The sequence below is a fragment of the Hemiscyllium ocellatum genome, chromosome 4 (genome assembly GCF_020745735.1).
Source record: "Hemiscyllium ocellatum isolate sHemOce1 chromosome 4, sHemOce1.pat.X.cur, whole genome shotgun sequence".
Lineage (NCBI taxonomy): Eukaryota > Metazoa > Chordata > Chondrichthyes > Orectolobiformes > Hemiscylliidae > Hemiscyllium > Hemiscyllium ocellatum.
Genome location: NC_083404.1, coordinates 112,930,802 through 112,948,871, shown reverse-complemented (window position 1 = coordinate 112,948,871; position 18,070 = coordinate 112,930,802). Strand labels below are relative to the sequence as shown.

General features: G+C 40.5%; 1 protein-coding gene across 1 annotated transcript in view; it reads right to left on the bottom strand.

Annotated features, from left to right (window-relative positions):
• Nucleotides 1-18,070, bottom strand: part of tg (thyroglobulin) — a 370,830-nt gene that overhangs the window by 83,875 nt on the left and 268,885 nt on the right. The window contains exon 45 of the mRNA XM_060824055.1: nucleotides 3,012-3,193. Within this exon, the coding sequence (XP_060680038.1) occupies nucleotides 3,012-3,193 (182 nt within the window). The remainder of the gene's footprint in view (nucleotides 1-3,011; nucleotides 3,194-18,070) is intronic.

Below are 18,070 nucleotides of genomic sequence, written 5' to 3'. Positions count from 1 at the left end.
GGAGTTGTTAATAGTTGTTAGTTAATTATTCTCCGTTATACTTTAAGAAATAATGATTTGGAGATGCCAGTGTTGGATTGGGGTGTACAAGGTTAGAAATCACACAACACCAGATTATAGTTGAACAGGTTTATTTGGAAGCACTAGCTTTTGGAATGCTGCTCCTTCATCAGATGACAACTCCGAAAGTTAGTGCTTCCAAATAAGCCTGTTGGACTATAACCTGATGTTGTGTGATTTTTAACTTTAAGAAATAAAGTTGTTAATTTTTAACTTAAATAGTTCCTGGCCTCTCAAATTTTCACAGATTACTGCACAGGATGAATTTCTGTGTTGCTGCTTTAAATTAAGCAGGACAGTTTACCCCATGTTATAACACTGCAAAGTGCAAACTAAAGACACCTTGGGAGCCCGGAGCAGAAGCCTGACAGTGATAAGCTGGGGCTTATTACAGTTGATCACTTTCCAGACTCTATATGGGAGAATGGATCTCGGAGCATGCAAAAATAAAGTAAAGCTTGGGTAATGCCATTGCAGAAGGACAGCCCTGAATTTGGAGCTCAGAGAAGGGGAAGATATCCATATTACGTGACTGAAGCCTGGCTGGCTCCCTCACCAGTGCAGTTGATACTACATCTCTGAACTAAGTCTGAGTAATCTTTGTACTACATTCTTGTTGATCGCAATTAAGCCAGTTCTTCTGAATAAAGTAGAAGTGCATTAAGTTTAGGTGACTTTATTGTATCTACCTAAACTGATCCAGCAGAGAATTGGTCAGCAGAGTCAAATGATATATTGAATAAACAGGAAAACAGAGACCACAATCAAACAGTTGTGAATGTTAAATAAGGGGTTAAATGAGCTACTCCTCCTCCTAATTCATATGTAAGTACCATTTTTCACAGTAACTTCAGTAACTGGGACTTCTGGCCTTCATAACACAATCTGGAACACAAGTGGCTCACACAAAATGGCATCACTGTTCGCCAAAAAAACGCTATCTGCTCATCATAATATTTCCAGCTATAGTACAGAACTCATTTTGCAGAAGATCGAGAAAAAGCTAACAGCTCAATAGGCATATTTTACAATACCCAGGAAGTGACGGGGTGGAACTAGTTCTCAAGTGATATCTACTTTTCCCACAGTGATAATAAACTTTAACTCTACCAAGTAAAACAGTTTGTATTTTTGGTATGTAAACCACAGCAAACAGATACTCTAAATATAGCACACCAGATTTGTCATGTGCGACAGATGTGAATGTACTAGCTTTGCTTTTGGTAACTTTTAGAAGGTAATGTTCTCCCAGTTTTCACTTTTCTCAATATTTTTCTGTCTCCAAAAGGGATAACACAGCGTTATATCGATAAAGCACAAGCAAATCTCTGATACCTTGACTAAATGGTGATTCTTCACATCTGCCCAGAAAATGAGCATTTGCAAGCAATTTTATATTGAAGTTGATTATTTAATGAAATGTCTTTTTTATAAAGTCAAAGATAAAGAAGACAATTTTTTTCATGAGGACAATTCCAATGATTCATACCCTCTTAATGAAGAAACTGGTTAATTTTCTGCTTTAAGCCAACACCACTGCCGATACATTGAGAAACCAATCTGGAATATTTTGGCTGTAGTTTTCTGCATATACTTTTTCCTGGAGCCTGCTTGTTCCATGTCACTTCAGTATGGCTAATGCACTGTAATCTTCCATTCTGTACATCCAAACATAGTCAATTCCCAAATACAGTTCATTAGTGTAGTGTCTTCATAGGCTCATTCTCGACTTGTCTCTTATCTTTGACTGATGACAGAGTTACATTATCATAATTTGCATGAATCACATTATACCACCTCTCCTCCTGAAAGTCTATCTCTACGTGGTCTACATTATTCCAGTTGACTTTCATTTACTGGTCATTCTGCTATAAAGTGGGTTTTGTTAACGTGAATTCACTGTAACACAGTTGACGAACTGGGGACACTGTTTTTAAAGCGCTAACTTTTTAAAACTTGTAATCACATTACAGGCAACATCGCCAACACTTTAAGCGCTATTTCTATTAATTTTTCTATAATATGGGGTTGCACAAGAATACAATCATCATGTCTTAGACGAACTACCTGTACTTATATATTCTTTGTAAATATTAATGTCTTTACGAGCATCATTATGACCACAATCACTGTTATCACAATTACCAATAATCCAACCAATGTCTAAATTTCAATCTGGAAATCTGACTGGGACACTCTGAATATGTTTTCTTGAGTTCAGCACTAGGATGATGGTGCAGGATTTTGTCTAGAATAGTTGTACTACTTTATACATCAGCTGATTTAGTACATGTACGGTTGTCCCACAGCCAGTGACCTCTTGTCACTTAGCTTGAGTAAGAGCAATGCCTTTCTACTCGTTCTGTATAAACTGCTAGGTGTCCTGACAATACAAGATAGGGATGTAACCAATTTTTCTCCCTAGTGAGATCAAGAGTCGAGTCCAGCCAAAGTGTGATTAGGATTGGGGTTACTGGGTCAGACGATGAGAATGAACAGCAGCAACAGCCTACTGCTGTCTTTGGAGTCAGGAATAATGTTCCTGCCTGTTCAAAATCCACAAATAAAGAGTTATTTTTTATCATGATGGTCCAACAGCCTTTTTAAGATTAATTACTTAGGCAGCATTCCTGGAATGTAATAGTAAAAGTTTAGTCTTGTGTCACAAATGACAACTAATGCCAACAAACTAGATTAGAAAAGAATGCAAAATTCTCAATGCAATATTGAAAACAGGCCTCCTTGAGGTCAATTAAAATGAGCTTATGTAATTCAGCAGTGGTTCAAACATTGTTTCTGTATCAGCGAAGGTCTAAACCATTTGCATGCATGTGTTGAACCATGCAATGTATCATGTGAAAACATGTCTGCTCACCCGATCCCCTTCGAAGCCATGTGAAACTATCAAGAATATGAGAGAAAAATTGTTCATATTCTTGTAGTGGCCTTACCGTGTGGCATTCTCTAAAACCCTAGAGAAGGCAGCGTAGTCAGCCAGAGAGTGCTGTAACGAGTAAAACCAAGTTGCTGCATCCTTGATGAGTGAGTTTGAGTCTTCTCCTCCCAGCGCATTCTGAAGAGCTTCATAGAAAGCTGTTTTACTTGTTGATTTTTCGGAAGATTCGTCAAACTTCTGAATAACACAAACCACAGCAAGGAAAAAATATGGGTACAATTGTGAAAATATGTTCGGACATTTCAAAAGAATTTGAATTTAGTGCTCATCGCAATGAGAGGTATCATACTCATGTCTAGGTTCAAACATATAGAAAATCCTGGGTGGGGTACCCTCGTGAAGAGAAAGTAAATAGAATTAGGTAAAACATTGACTCCCCCCAGTCTCCTTTAGCCCTGCAACTGTGGAGGTAAAATATTAACTGAGTGCAGTGGCTGTTAAAACTAAAAGCTGCATCTACACATTATTTAATAAAAAAAGGGAAAATTGTAGTAATATGTGCAATTGTACAGTGCTTTTCTTGATCAATCTTAAGGTTCCTTAAACATCCCCCCACAGATAGGATTGGGGCATTGAAATGCAATGGAACATTGTACATTCTAACGTCCCAATTCTATTTATGGGGCACTTCCACAAGAAGGATATGTTGAATTAGAACAGACCAACTCCAGTCAGGCATGTCATTTTGTAAATATTTTCTTCAGAAGCTTGAGAACATAGATAATAAAAACTTAAGAATGTTGGTGCTCAACATTCTTGGAAACAGAATTAAACCTTCTCGAACTTTGCTTTTGAGCTTCTGTGATACAGAGCTGCAGCAGTTTTCCAATGGGCACCATTGCTGTTGGCAGTGTACCATGCAGGAAGATCAAGAAGAATGAGGGTGGGACTGTGGAGTACAAATAACTCAAATAGGCAAAAGTGAGGAATGCAGATGCTGGAAACCAGAGTCTAGATCAGAGTGGTGCTGGAAAACCACAAAAGGTCAGGCAGCACAAGCCCTCATTTTGGTAATGAGGATTCTGTGATGTTAACAACTCTATACTTTTCATTTCCAGTGATAATTTGTCAGTATCATTCCTTTTTTTTGAGACTTTCCAGTGGTGTGATACAACTGTGCTGCTTGCTACATCAATTCAGGAGGATCTTGAAAATCAACTGCATTGCTGTTTGTCCAAGTCATGTGTAGACCAAATAAAACAGCAGATTCTCTTCCTGAAAGGGAAATGGGGAGCCAGACAGAATTTTACAACAATGTTTTCTTGATCACTGTTAATTCCACATTTTATTGAATTTCAATTTTACTCTCTGCCATTGTGAGCCTTGAATCCAAGTCTCCAGAGGACGTGCCTGGGGCTTTGGATTACCAATGCACTGACACTATCACTACGTAATCACCTTGACAATAACACTCACCTCTTTTGCTTTTCTTCTCTGGGTTGACTGACTGACTTTTTATTTTGGGGCATGAGCAGCCTGGCTCCTTGTAATATTGAGCACAAAGTACCAATTATATAAGGCAAGTGGAGGGCGATGCAGGGTTGGGGGAGGCGGGGCAGCAGGCGTAGTTTGCATAAGGCCTCGTTATCAAATACACTGAATGCACAGATATTACAAATAACTCATTACCTTTGGAACCAGAAAAAGCTATAATCAGTACAAGAGTAAAAGGTTGTATCAAGAGGGGTGACCTTATAGAGGTTTACAAAATTATGAGGGGCATGGATAGGATAAATAGACAAAGTCTTTTCCCTGGGGTCGGCGAGTCCAGAACTAGAGGGCATAGGTTTAGGGTGAGAGGGGAAAGATATAAAAGAGACCTAAGGGGCAACTTTTTCATGCAGAGGGTGGTACGTGTTTGGAATGAGCTGCCAGAGAATGTGGTGGTGGCTGGTACATTTGCAACAATTAAGAGGCATTTGGATGGGTATATGAATAGGAAGGGTTTGGAGGGATATCGGCTGGGTGCTGGCAGGTGGGACTAGATTGGGTTGGGATATCTGGTCGGCATGGACGGGTTGGACTGAGGGGTCTGTTTCTATGCTATATACCTCAATGACTCTATAGTTCAAGACAGACTTTACAATTTCTGACAGTTCATCAGTCTTAATAAACCTGATTCTTGGTACCCTTCTTTGACAAGGATGCTGATTCAAAACTTTACCACACAAACAATGTGCCTTTCCCGTAGTTCTGTATTTAATCTCTTTTGGTGGATATCATGCTATTGCTGACAAGATTAGAGTGGTGTTGGAAAAGCACAGCAGGTCAGGCAGCATCCCAGCCTCATTCCTGATGAAGGGCTTTTGCCCAGAACGTCAATTTTGCTTGCTCCTCAGATACTGCCTGACCTGCTGTGCTTTTCCAGCACCAGTCTGATCTAAATACTACAAATAACTCAAGATCAAACAAATAACTAAACTAGGAAGTTGTCATCTCTGCAGCATGTGTATACAAAAGGGGGACACTTCTTCGAAGGATCTATTTGACTGAAACTTCTCACCAGAGATAGCACACTACTTTTTGAATGAGTAATTATTAACTTACAGGCATATGCGTCAATATTAAAATAAATTGAATTGATACTACTTTCTCTGACTCACAGGCAGTAATTTATCAGCATTGAGATTAAGAATAGACCACTGACAATTTCCGGGATAATTCTGACACTTTGACTGGCTTTTGGTTAATTAGAACACAAAGGCTTGAGACCAAAACAAATACATCAATATAACTTAATCAGTCAAATGTTAGGATAGCCATGTTATTGGAATGCTAACACTAAATTAATAATTCATACATTGACTCAAACATAAACACAAAAATGTTGAAAATGCTGAAAAAGTGAGTTGTTGTCTGAGTTGTCCTTCACTAGAACGAAGGACCCAATAGCCAGCACGAGCCAAACTAACGTAGTTTACAAAATACCATGCAAGGACTGCACAAAACACTATATAGGTCAAACAGGAAGACAGCTAACAATCCGCATCCATGAACATCAGCTAGCCACAAAATGACACGACCAGCTATCCCTAGTAGCCATACACTCAGACAACCAGGAACATGAATTTGATTGGGAAAACACTACCATCATAGGACAAGCCAGACAGAGAACAGCCAGGGAATTCCTAGAGGCATGGCATTCATCCACAAACTCCATTAACAGACACATAGACCTGGACCCCATATACAAACCACTACAGCTGAAACTGACACCCGGAAACGGCAAGAAGATCCATCAACAGACACATCAACCTGGACCCCACATACAAACTACTACAGCTGAAACGGACACCGGAAGCGGCAAGAACAAACCACTATAAATACCGGAAGAAACATCAAAGCAGCGCTTCACAGGAGGCTCCAATAGCACTGATGATGTTCCCTAGCCAGGGAACGAAACGTTTGCAGCAAAAACTTCCAGCTCGGCGAACAGAACCACAACAACGGAGACCCGAGCTACAAATCTTCAACCAGACTTTATGCAAAGAAGAAGTAGGTCATTTAACCTCTTAAACCTGCTTTGTCACTTGATAAGATTTTGACTGATCTTTAATGTGGAATCAAATTCTTTTTGTTGTGTACCCAAATTATCTTTTGACACCCATTTCTGCTGAGGTCATCGTAACAGAGCACGAGGAATTGTCCAATACCTGAGAATGTGTAGAACAATGACAGAAAATGCTGGAAGAATTCAATAGATCTGGCAGCATTATCAGATGGACTGCAGAAGTTCAAGAATGCAGTTCAACCTCAGTGCAATCTTTTCAAGGGCCATTTATGAATTGGCAATAAATGCTGTCCTAACCAGCAATAACCAATGGGCAGCACGGTGGCACAGTGGTTAGCACTGCTGCCTCACAGCGCCAGAGACCCAGGTTCAATTCCTGCCCCAGGTGACTGACTGTGTGTGGAGTTTGCATGTTCTCCCCGAGTCTGCGTGGGTTTCCTACGGGTGCCCCGGTTTCCTCCCATAGTCCAAAGATGTGCGGGTCAGGTGAATTGGCCATGCTAAATTGCCCGTAGTCTTAGGTAGGGGATAAGTGTAGGGGTATGGGTGGGTTGTGCTTCGGCGGATCGGGGTGGGCTTGTAGGGCCGAAGGGCCTGTTTCCACACTGTAAGTAATCTAATCTGACCACATCTCAAGACTGAATGAAAAGCATCTGTGAGAGCTCTAAAGAAGAGGCATTGGACTCAAAGCATTAACTCTGTTTCTCTCTCAACAGATAGAGCATAGAGCTTTTACAGCATAGAGAAAGGCCATCTGCCCAACAGACCAATACTGGTCATCAAATATCCATCTATTCCAATCCTGTTTTGATCCATAGCCTTATATGCCATTGCATTTCAAGTGTTCATCAAAATAGTTCTTAAGTGTCATGCACCACCACCTTGACAGGCAGTGTGCTCCAAATACTGAACTGGCTGGGTGCAAACATTTTTCCTCAAGTCCCCTCTAAATCGATTACCCCTTACCTTAAAACTGCTCCCTGGTTACTGGCTGATTACTGACTACTAAGAGAAAATGTTTCTCCCTATCTATACTATCTATGTCCTTCAGAATTTGCAATGTAAATCAGATACCCCCTCAGTCTTCTCTGCTCTAATAAAAACAATCCCAGCCCATCTAATCTCTCTTCAAAGATCATTTCTCCAGTCCAAGCTGGTGAATTTCTTCTGCATCCTCTAATGACCAATCACATCCTTTCTATAGTAATGCTGACCAGAATTGCAACCAACTCCAGCTGTAGCTTAGCAATGTTATACACAGCTCCGATATAACCACCTTGCTCTTGTATTCAATGTTTTCACTAATAAAGGCATGTCTTCTCAACACCTTATTGACCTGTCCTGCTGCTATGGACAAACAAACACACTTTGTCCCTTTGTACTTCCTGGGATCCTGCCATCAATGTTTACTCCCTTGTTCTTTTAGTTAATAATTTATCCTCAAATAATAAATTAAGAGCCCATTCAATCTCCTCCCTTGCATCCTTTAGCAGCCTAGGATACATCTTAAATGGGTTTGGTGACTTGTCCATTTTCAAGCCTGCAAAAACTGTTAATACCTTCCCTCTCTCAATACTAATTCATTCAAGTATAATACCATCCCCCTTACTGATTTCTACGTCAATCTCACAGCAGGCCCTCAAATCTTGCTGTCTGCCATGTCCAGGGTAAACGCATGGCAATGTGCATGTCTGGGCTGACAATATTTAGTGTGCTGTCAGTGTGTGGTGGGCTGTTCCAGGATCAGCACCTGGTAAGATGGGGTGGAAACTGAATATGAGGCATACCATAGGATATACTAGGTAATTAGTGAGGTGAGTTTGGTAAGACATGGTGAGAGAACTTTGGGTCTTGTGGCAAGAATCACCAATCGATTCATTGCAACCTAGACTTAGCCAAAAAGAAAGTAAGATTCAGGCATGGTGTCCATTATCCAGGGTGAGGGTGGGTTGGTCTATGGGACTTAAGAAATCAATTGTCGTGTTAAAGACAATCAAGTTTACATCAATTATTTTAAGGATGATTCTACTCGTGAATAATGTGAAAAAAATCTGAATGAGTTGACAGATGTGCTGGCAAATTAGCCTCTACTTTCTGGAATCATGTACAACAGAGGGAAAAAGTGACGACTACAGATGCTGGAGATGGGCTGACAATGTTCCTGAAGAATGGCTTATGCCCGAAACATCAATTCTCCTGCTCCTTGGTTGCTGCTTGACCTGCTGCGCTTTTCCAGCAACACATTTTTCATCACGTACAACAGAGTCAGGTTTTATGGAAAAGATTGAACAGCTTATTGGCCTGAAACTGGAAACTAAAAGCAAAAATAAGGTCAAGTGATTGATGGTTTTAATTGGTGCTTGTCAAGATAAGAATGCAGATTAGGATTACAGAGTCTGAAAACAGAGCTTTTTTTTAATGAAGGTGAGATGTGAGATTGAGTAAAATCAGTGAAATTTGAATTTATTGTTCACTTGCTGTCTATAATGTAATAATTTGTACTCAATCTTGTTTAGTCAAATGCGTCTTGGTTTACCTTCTGAAGAACTAGAGGAGCCATTTCGAGTATGAAATGATATCAAGTTCAGATACTAAAGAACTCCACTCATTGATCACAAAGTTAGATAAAGGGCAGAATGTGAATAGGCCAAACATGAAATACTTAGGCTATTTAGAGCAGTGGTAAGCACCTGAGAAAAATGCCTAAGGCAAGAGTCTAATGTTGTAACATTTTCAATGTCCTTGGAGTTGTATTACCAATTTGCAGGGCTCTCAATGTCTCTGTGGAAGAAAAGAGGTTGGATACTTTGTAAAATAATCTACTAAACAGTCCTTCCCCACAACATTTTGAAGGTGAAGTGCTTGGTTGGTATTTGTGAAGTTTAAAGTTTAACTCCACATTAACAAAATCTTTTCTTGTGGACGGCAAGAAGAGAGAATGAAACTGAAACACAGGAGTGTCAGTCCACACCATAGAGCTATTCCTTGACTTTGGACTATTCAACAAAGTCAACAACAGAACAATGCACCTACCAGATCAGTCTTGTTGAATGGTGGAACAGGCTACAGGGGCTGAAAAATCACTTCTGCTTCCAATGCCTATGCCTGTATTCTGCATGTATCTATCAGTCAGAGGCAATATGCAAAATTGAGCCGGTTTTGAGTTTTTTCACATCGATAAAAGATCATGTAGGTTGTTTAGGTGGGGCCATATCTTGGTGTGGTGGAAATGAGAGGTCAAGGGGATTGTTCACCAGAGAAAATGAGTCTCCAGTCAGCAGTCACTGCTGCAGTGTCGGAGTTTGCAAACTCTAATGATCAAACTACGGTAAAATTTAGGACTGTAACCCACAGTTTAGTGACCCCTGATTTACACAATTCATTTCAAAACCTCCCCATAATGAGATCAACATTCAGGGTACTCTGTGGTTGAAGAGATTTTTTTGAATTTCCTATTGGATTTCTTGATAAGTATTTTATATTGATGGCGTTTAGTTAGGCTCCTAGACACAAAAGGAAACATTCCCTCTGTAGCTACTTGATCAGAATCTTTCATAATTTTACAGATGTCTATGAGGTACCACTTAGCCTTTTTTTTCAATCAAGAAAAGCCCAAGTTTATTAAACCTTCCCGATAAGTATGTTCAAGTATTTCTGGCAGTTTTTATTGAAGTCTTCTTTGATTTCTCTCCAGTACCTTTATAACCCTTTTATAATATGATGACTAGAACTGCACCAAGCACTCTCAGTGTGGTATAACCACAGTTCCATACAGTTTTGGTATAACATCCTTACTTTTCAATTCTATCCTTCCAGACATGTTATACCTGGTGCTTTGTTACATTTCTTAATGCATTTCTAACCTGCAATAAAATGTTTAGTAATTACTGTATTTGCACTCAGAGATCAGAATGATTCTCTACCCATGTAGCCTGTCATTTTAACACAGCCCATTAGTATGTCCTCAGCATGCTGCAATGTTCCAACAAATCACAGTGCAAACTGCAGGAACAATATCTTATCTTCAGACTAAGCACTTTACAACCTTATGGACTTAATATTGAGTTCAACACCTTCAAATTGTGAACCAGCTCCCATTCATTCCCTTTCCTTTAGCTTTACTTGGTGCATTCTCTGTCATCATGTCCTTTATCACTGCCCTACTCCAGTGGAATTATCTGTTCTTTCCAGTCAGGCAGTTCTGCCTTTCTTACATTCTGATCACTTAATCTGCATAACCAACACCCTTTCTCACCCAGCATGTCAGCCTTCTACTATTGCATAAATGTTGCTAACTTCACATTTCACATCAGCTCTGATGAAGTCAGCATGGGTTTAGTAAGGGGAGGTTGTGCCTGACAAACCTGTTACAATTCTTTGAAGAGGTAACAAGTTGGTTAGACCAGAGAAACTCAGTGGATATTATCTATTTAAAAGGCCTTTGATAAGAAGCCTTACAGGAGGCTGCTGAGTAAGGTGAGAGCCCATAGTGTTCAAGGTGACCTACTGGCATGAATGGAGGATTGGCTGTCTGACAGACGGCAGAGAGTTGGGATAAAAGGTTCTTTTTCAGAATTTCAGCCGGTGACAAGTGGTGTCCCACAGGGTTCAGTGTTGGGGTCGCAGCTGTTCACTTTATATATTAATGATCTGGATGAAGGGACTGGGGGGCGAAAGTTGCCAAGTTAGATGGACAGGCAGGTAGTACTGAGGAGGTGGGAGGCTACAGAAAGATTTAGATAGTTTAGGAGAGTGGTCCAGGAAATGGCTGATGAAATTCAACATGAGCAAATGAGAAGTCTTGCACTTTGGAAAAAAACAATACAGGCATAGACTATTTTCTAAATGGTGAGAAACTTCATAAAGGCAAAATACAAAGGGATCTGGGAGTACTAGTCCAGGATTTTCTAAAGGTTGACTTGCAGGTTGAGTCCATGGTTAAGAAAGCAAATGTAATGTTGTCATTTATCTCAAGAGGGTTGGAATATAAAAGCAGGGATGTGGAAACTTACAAGATAATGTATGGCTTAGAAAGGGTGGATGCTGGGAATTTATTTCCATTAGGCAGGGAGACTAGCATCCGTGGGCACAGCCTTAGAATTAGAGGAGATCAATTTAGAATGGAAACGAGGAGTCACTTCTTCAGCCAGAGAGTGGTCGGCCTGTGGAATTCATTGCCACAGAGTGCAATGGAGGCCGGGACGTTAAATGTCTTCAAGGCAGAGATTGACAAATTCTTGATCTTGCAAGGAATTAAGGGCTATGGGAAGAATGCGGGTAAGTAGAGTCAAAATGCCCATCAGCCATGATTGAATGGTGGAATGGACTCAATGGGTCAAATGGCCTTATTTCCCTTCCTATATCTTTATGGTCTTAAGTCATCTCGACTCGAAACGTTAGCTTGCTCTCTCTTCATGGATGCTGCCTGACTCACTATGATTTCCAACAATTTTTGTTTTCAGTTCCTCCACCCAACCTAGGCTTGCACTTTCCAACTAATTACTGACTTTGCAGTTCTCTCTGCCAAGAATGACCTTCTTATTCTTCCTGTATTATAGTAAATAATACTGGCGGCACGGTGGCACAGTGGTTAGCACTGCTGCCTCACAGCGCTTGTAGACCCGGGTTCATTTCCCGACTCAGGCGACTGACTGTGTGGAGTTTGCACGTTCTCCCTGTGTCTGCGTGGGTTTCCTCCGGGTGCTCCGGTTTCCTCCCACAGTCCAAAGATGTGCGGGTCAGGTGAATTGGCCATGCTAAATTGCCCGTAGTGTTAGTAAGGGGTAAATGTAGGGGTATGGGTGGGTTGCGCTTCGGCGGGTCGGTGTGGACTTGTTGGGCCGAAGGGCCTGTTTCCACACTGTAAGTCTAGTCTAGTCTAAAGCTGTATATCAAAAGTGGTTAATTTGCTGTAAAATGCTTTGGAACATCTGGATGATATGAAAGGTGCTATATAAATCTAGGTGTCCCAAAGCAGTTTACAGCAAATTAACCACTTTTGATATGCAGTTACTTAGACAAAAAAAGAAGTTTCTGGAAAAGCTCAGTAGATCTGGCAGCATCTGTGAAGAGAAATCAGAGTTAACGTTTCAGGTCTGGATCTGATTTCTCTTCACAGATGCTGCCAGACCTGCTGAGTTTTCCCAGCAACTTCTGTTTATGTTTCTGATTTACAGCATATGCAGTTTTCATAATTTACATAGATATTGATTAAAGTAAATACATACACTGCATTACAATCCACTTCTATTTTTGAACAACTTGCATAATTCACACCTATTAGGATGCCTACCTCAAAGTAAGATGTATAGCATGTAACCTGCCTTCAAAGCTTTACCAGTGCTGCTCCTGTGCCAGTTAAACTAAGACAAGCAAGAAAGAACACACATCTTGACTTTCTGGTTGAATTATGCTTTACTGCCTGTAGAACACAGATCCTTTCTTTGCTGTTATTTAATTTTCTACTTATTCAATGAAGATAATGCTTAACCTTTTTAACTTTGTTTCTTTTACTACTTCGTACCTAATTTTTTTTGTACCCTGGTGTGTTTGTACCTAAGATGGCTCCATCTGTGGAGATGTTATACACTTTTCACTGTACTTCTGTACTTGACTACACGTGACAATAAGATCTAAACTAAATCTAAAATGTTCCGACGCAAGCATGTGCAAATCTGACCAATCATAGTGTATTCTAACATGATAATGGCATAATATCAACATTGCTGTCTATTTGTGATTCACTTGCTTCTTAACCGAATGATTGTGGCGATTATTTAGATGTTTCCTGTTACCCAAAATGTTGCCATTTCCTGGCACTAATACAGAACACATCATCTAACTTGTGCTTATTTCTGGCAGGAAGGATTTTATCAGCACCTTGCTGAGCAAGCATCTGTAAACTTCAGCTTAAAAAGGATCAAAGCCTTCAATTAATGAGCTAGTCTAGTGCCTCTGTGTTGTTAACAATAAATACACATGTTTCTCCACAGGGTCTGAAAGCTAACAGCTATGAAAACCCAAATTGACAGACAGTAAGCTGTTCAATTCCACAACTGAATCTGCTAGGCAACTGACAGAGCATGTGAGGCACTGCTGCCTGCAGTTTGAGCAAGGGATAAAAGTATAAAATCTATTATCTAAAATTGATGGACTACGCTCCTAAAATGGTCAAATGCATGTCAAATGAATGTTATACATAGGTGTTTAATTTAGCGGTTAGAGGAATTTTAGATGAGTGCATTAGATCATTGTTTACTTATGTGCCATCCTTAAATTCTCTGGGCATAAAGTCTCTTACTACCCATTGTTTAAATTAAGCAGAAGTTAGCAAACTCTGCTGGCTGGTGGTCAAAAGGAAAGTGGCAATGGTATTGGAGGAAGGCAAAGGCTATTGTTGAGTTATGACTAATTAGAAACTACATGTAGCTGCAATTCAGTCCTTTAAATAGGAGTAGGGGGACAAACAGAGATAAAGGATGGTATTCTGGGCCTATCCGGAGCAGTTAGAAAGGTGAGAGGGCAAACATAATTGAGCGGGTGATCAAACTTCAGATTTCTGACAGTGTGTTAAAGTGGGACAGCCATCCTGGTAATGGTTGGGAACCTCTTTACATTCATTAACATGCCATAAATACTCATGATTTAGAGGTGCTGTTGTTGAACTGGGGTGGACAAAGTTAAAAATCACACAACACCAGGTTAGAGTCCAACAGCTTTATTTGGAGGCACTAACTTTTGAAGCGCTGCTTCTTCATCAGGTGGTTGTTGAGCAGAATCAAATGACACAGAATTTATAGTAAAAGGATTGGAGTGTAATATTAAACAAATTTAGCTCGAGTCTTTCATCTTTTAGGGTGATCATGTTAGTTTCGGTTCCTTCATATGTAAATCCCAGAACTTTTTTAAAGTTACATTCTCAAGATAGCTTTTAACAATCGGTGCCATCTCAGCTCAGATAATTCATTGAAGGCATGAGGTTAAAGTCTGTCTGTGTCCCACTGTTAGGTCAGACTGATTCTATTTCCAAAGTGGAATTTACAGAAGTTTCAGTACCATTGAGTAGTGCACCACGAGGGACTACTGAAGCCATTGCAGCTAGTTGCAGATCAGTCAGTACTAATGGTGGAAGTGCATTCAATTGACTAGGGATAATGTCACTCTACACGAAGGTGAGGACTGCTGATGTTGGAGAATAGAGTCAAAAGTGTGGTGCTGGAAAAGCACAGGAGGTCAGGCAGCGTCGAGGAGCAGGAGAATCGCTGTTTCGGGCAAAAGCCCTTCATCAGGAAGTCACCTACATCTCCCGCGCACACACTGCAGGAGGAACTGCAGCCTGCTGTTTTGGAGGAAACACTGTGCCTGTAGAATGGAAGTAGGATCAAATTTCCTTGCCACCAGCATCTTTCAAACTAAATGTGGAGATTCTTGTGGCACTTCCCAATTGCCAGTTAACAAGTATATTCATGAAATCTGTCATCCCCAGGGGTGGCTCATGAGAACATGGGGTACCCCAGAACACAAGGATAATGACCCCAGCACAGAACCTATACCCCCGACCACCCCCTACCTCCAGACTGATGCTGCACAGTGCTACAATGTTGTCCATGCATTTGCAAGGGACATCATTGAACAGACAAGTGATGCTTTTCCGCTGCCTGGACTGGTCAGGACAAGAATTCCAATGCCATGTCTCCAGGATAGTGAATGTTTGCTGTGCCTGAACAGTCCAACGCAATAACAGACTGACAGCCTAGAAGAGGGGAATGTGGACCGATCTGGAAGAAGGGGAATCTGACAGAGATACTGTGGGAGACAGCATTGATGATGTTGCTACTGCAGAAACTAGGGCAGTATTGAGGTTGGCTAACAGGTCTGAAAGAGCCTAAATGCAGTGATTAAATTACTTTGAACTAATATATGTGGAGATTAAAAGCTAGGAGACTACTATGGCATGCCTGCTCTGTCAGAAAAGTTTGATTCCGAACGTATACTCCTTTATTCAGCCTTGAATGGAAGTTAGTTTGTTTCACCTTTCTCCAATGATCGAGTGTTCAGCTTCTGGGTGTGAACATCAGTATGCAGTGTACTGAAATACATTCCTGAAATATCAGTGAGCAAGGGACATTCAACTAATGCTGAGATATAGAGGGCTGATACAATGCTGAATGACATTCTAAGCCTGAACATCTATCTTAAGGTCGCTCCCAGAGGACAGCAGAGATTAGAAGCCTCAATGCTCAAGGTACAGCTCAACATGACACACACAAATGCCAGTTGAGATGAATGCCCTTCAAAGTTGGCTTTGAGAGAATCAAAATAAATCAGAAACATCAATAGATATGAAAAGACCACATTAATATAGTAAGGTGTGATATAGTTGTGAATAGCTGGGAGGCAAATTACACAAAGGCAAGATGAGGCAATGTAAGGCTGGGATACTGTGAACATGTGCAGGTAGACTCAGAGTGAGTGGACACTAGGAGAGTAACCAAAAAGGCCTGAGAAGAAGCTGCTTTCAGTCCATGAGGGGTGTGTGTGTGTGCACAGTATCCTCGCAGCAGCATTATAATGACAGTTGTGACCTGAGGTGCAGCGTTAAAATGTAGAATTGTCCTGTAAATTGTTCTGAGATGTGCCACAAGAGATATGGGATGCATGTGGCTGGAATCTGCCCTGAAACTTTGGTGCCCAGTGTCCAACATGGAAGATCTTTCGAGCCAATAACAAGATGATATTCATGTCGAGAGTTCTATATGCCTGATTTGTGAGGTGCATCTGGTAAGATAGGCAGCTGAGTGTTAATGAGATAAATGATGGCATTAATGAGGTATTTAAGAAGCTTTAACCTTTCCCAACAGAAAACCTGCCACTGTCATTGAGCTAAAGTATAAACAATAGAGAAAGATGCCTCTGAAATTGCGATAAGCTTTGTGGGGTTTCTTGTCCAATTCTATCACATTTCTTGCCTTAGCCCAAATCTCTCAGATACATATAAGGTTTCGTCCAGTGTTTCTGAAAACAAAGTTCTTTCGGAGGCACAACACTATATTCCATATTCTCTCCTCAGACCTCACTTTGAATGCAGTGCCCCAGTGGGATTTACACAGCAAGTAGATAATAAAACAAAGCTGCTGAGACAGAGAGAGAGAGAGAGAGAGAGAGAGAGAGAAAGAATGAGAGACCATCGATATTAGACTTAAGTAGTAAAGAATAAGACAGTGGAGGTAAAGTATTGATGCAAAGAGATATGATTAGAAATGAAAGAAATATTTCAGAAACTTGTGGTGAATCAGTTTTATGCCTCACAGCAGGGAAGGCTGACGTGGGAGGGAGTGGGGTGGTGGGAGGGGCGGGGGGGTGGTGGTGGTGGGGGAGGGAGGTGGTGTGGTGAGGATCTGATTGAGTTGTATAAATCTGAGGGGCTCAGACAGTGTGGATCAGGAAAGGGCTTTTCCCTTAATAGAGGGATCAATAACCACAGAGCACAGGTAAGGAGCAGAAGGTTCAGAGGGGACTTGAGGCAAAAAAATGTTCATCCAGAGGGTTGTAGGTATCTGGAACTAAAAGGGTATTACCTAAAAAAAGTAGTAGAGATGGAAACCCTCAAGACATTTAAGATGAAACACCACAGTTTACAAGGAAATGAGTGCTGGAAAATGGGTTTAGAATAGATAAATACAGTTCTGAAAAGGTTATATCAGACCCGAAATGTTAACTCTGTTCCTCTCTCCATGGATGCTGCCAGACCTGCTGGGTTTCTTCAATATTCTCTTTGTTTGTTTCAGACTTCCATCTTCCATGGTATTTTGCTTTCATTACAATAGATGGATATTTGATAGCCTGCATGAACATGATCGGTCCAAGGGTCTCCTTCCATGCGGCAAAACCTCCCTGACACTAATTTACTGGAAGTTATCAATTGCTTTGAAATTTACAGATGATTTAATCAGGAGCTTGAACTCAATAAAAGATTTCCCTTCAGCACCTGCAAGTAATTCCAAATTCCCTTAGGATTTGAAAACATGGAACTGAGAATTGTGATAGAGAATAATTGTTTTAATTGTTGATTATGAGTGTGGTTTGGTTCTCAACAGTGTCACTAAATTGATTTTGATGTATAAGAAATCACTTAATGAAAAGGATTGGGTTCACGACAAGTCAAATCATACATGCTCACTGGAAGGACAGATTCTGATTGGACAAATAACCCTTTCATGTCTCTTCAAAGATACTGACTTACACTGGTTACAGGAACCTCACCTGAGTGGTTTAGCTTAGCTCAATATGTGATAGAAAATATTAGCAAGTTGTTTGATTAGGGGTCACTTTAATTGAATTTCCGTCATAGAGTCACTCAAAATTGACACAAGTGTATATAAACAAACAAATGCACATATACCTCCAGCAAGAATCATTGGCTGGTAAACAGAAGCAAGAACTGAGTAGCTCTTCCCTTCCTTACCCCCAACAGACCAATGTCAGTTGTAGGATGTTAATTTCCAGCTCAAATATGTAACTAATTAAATATTAATTCAGAGCAT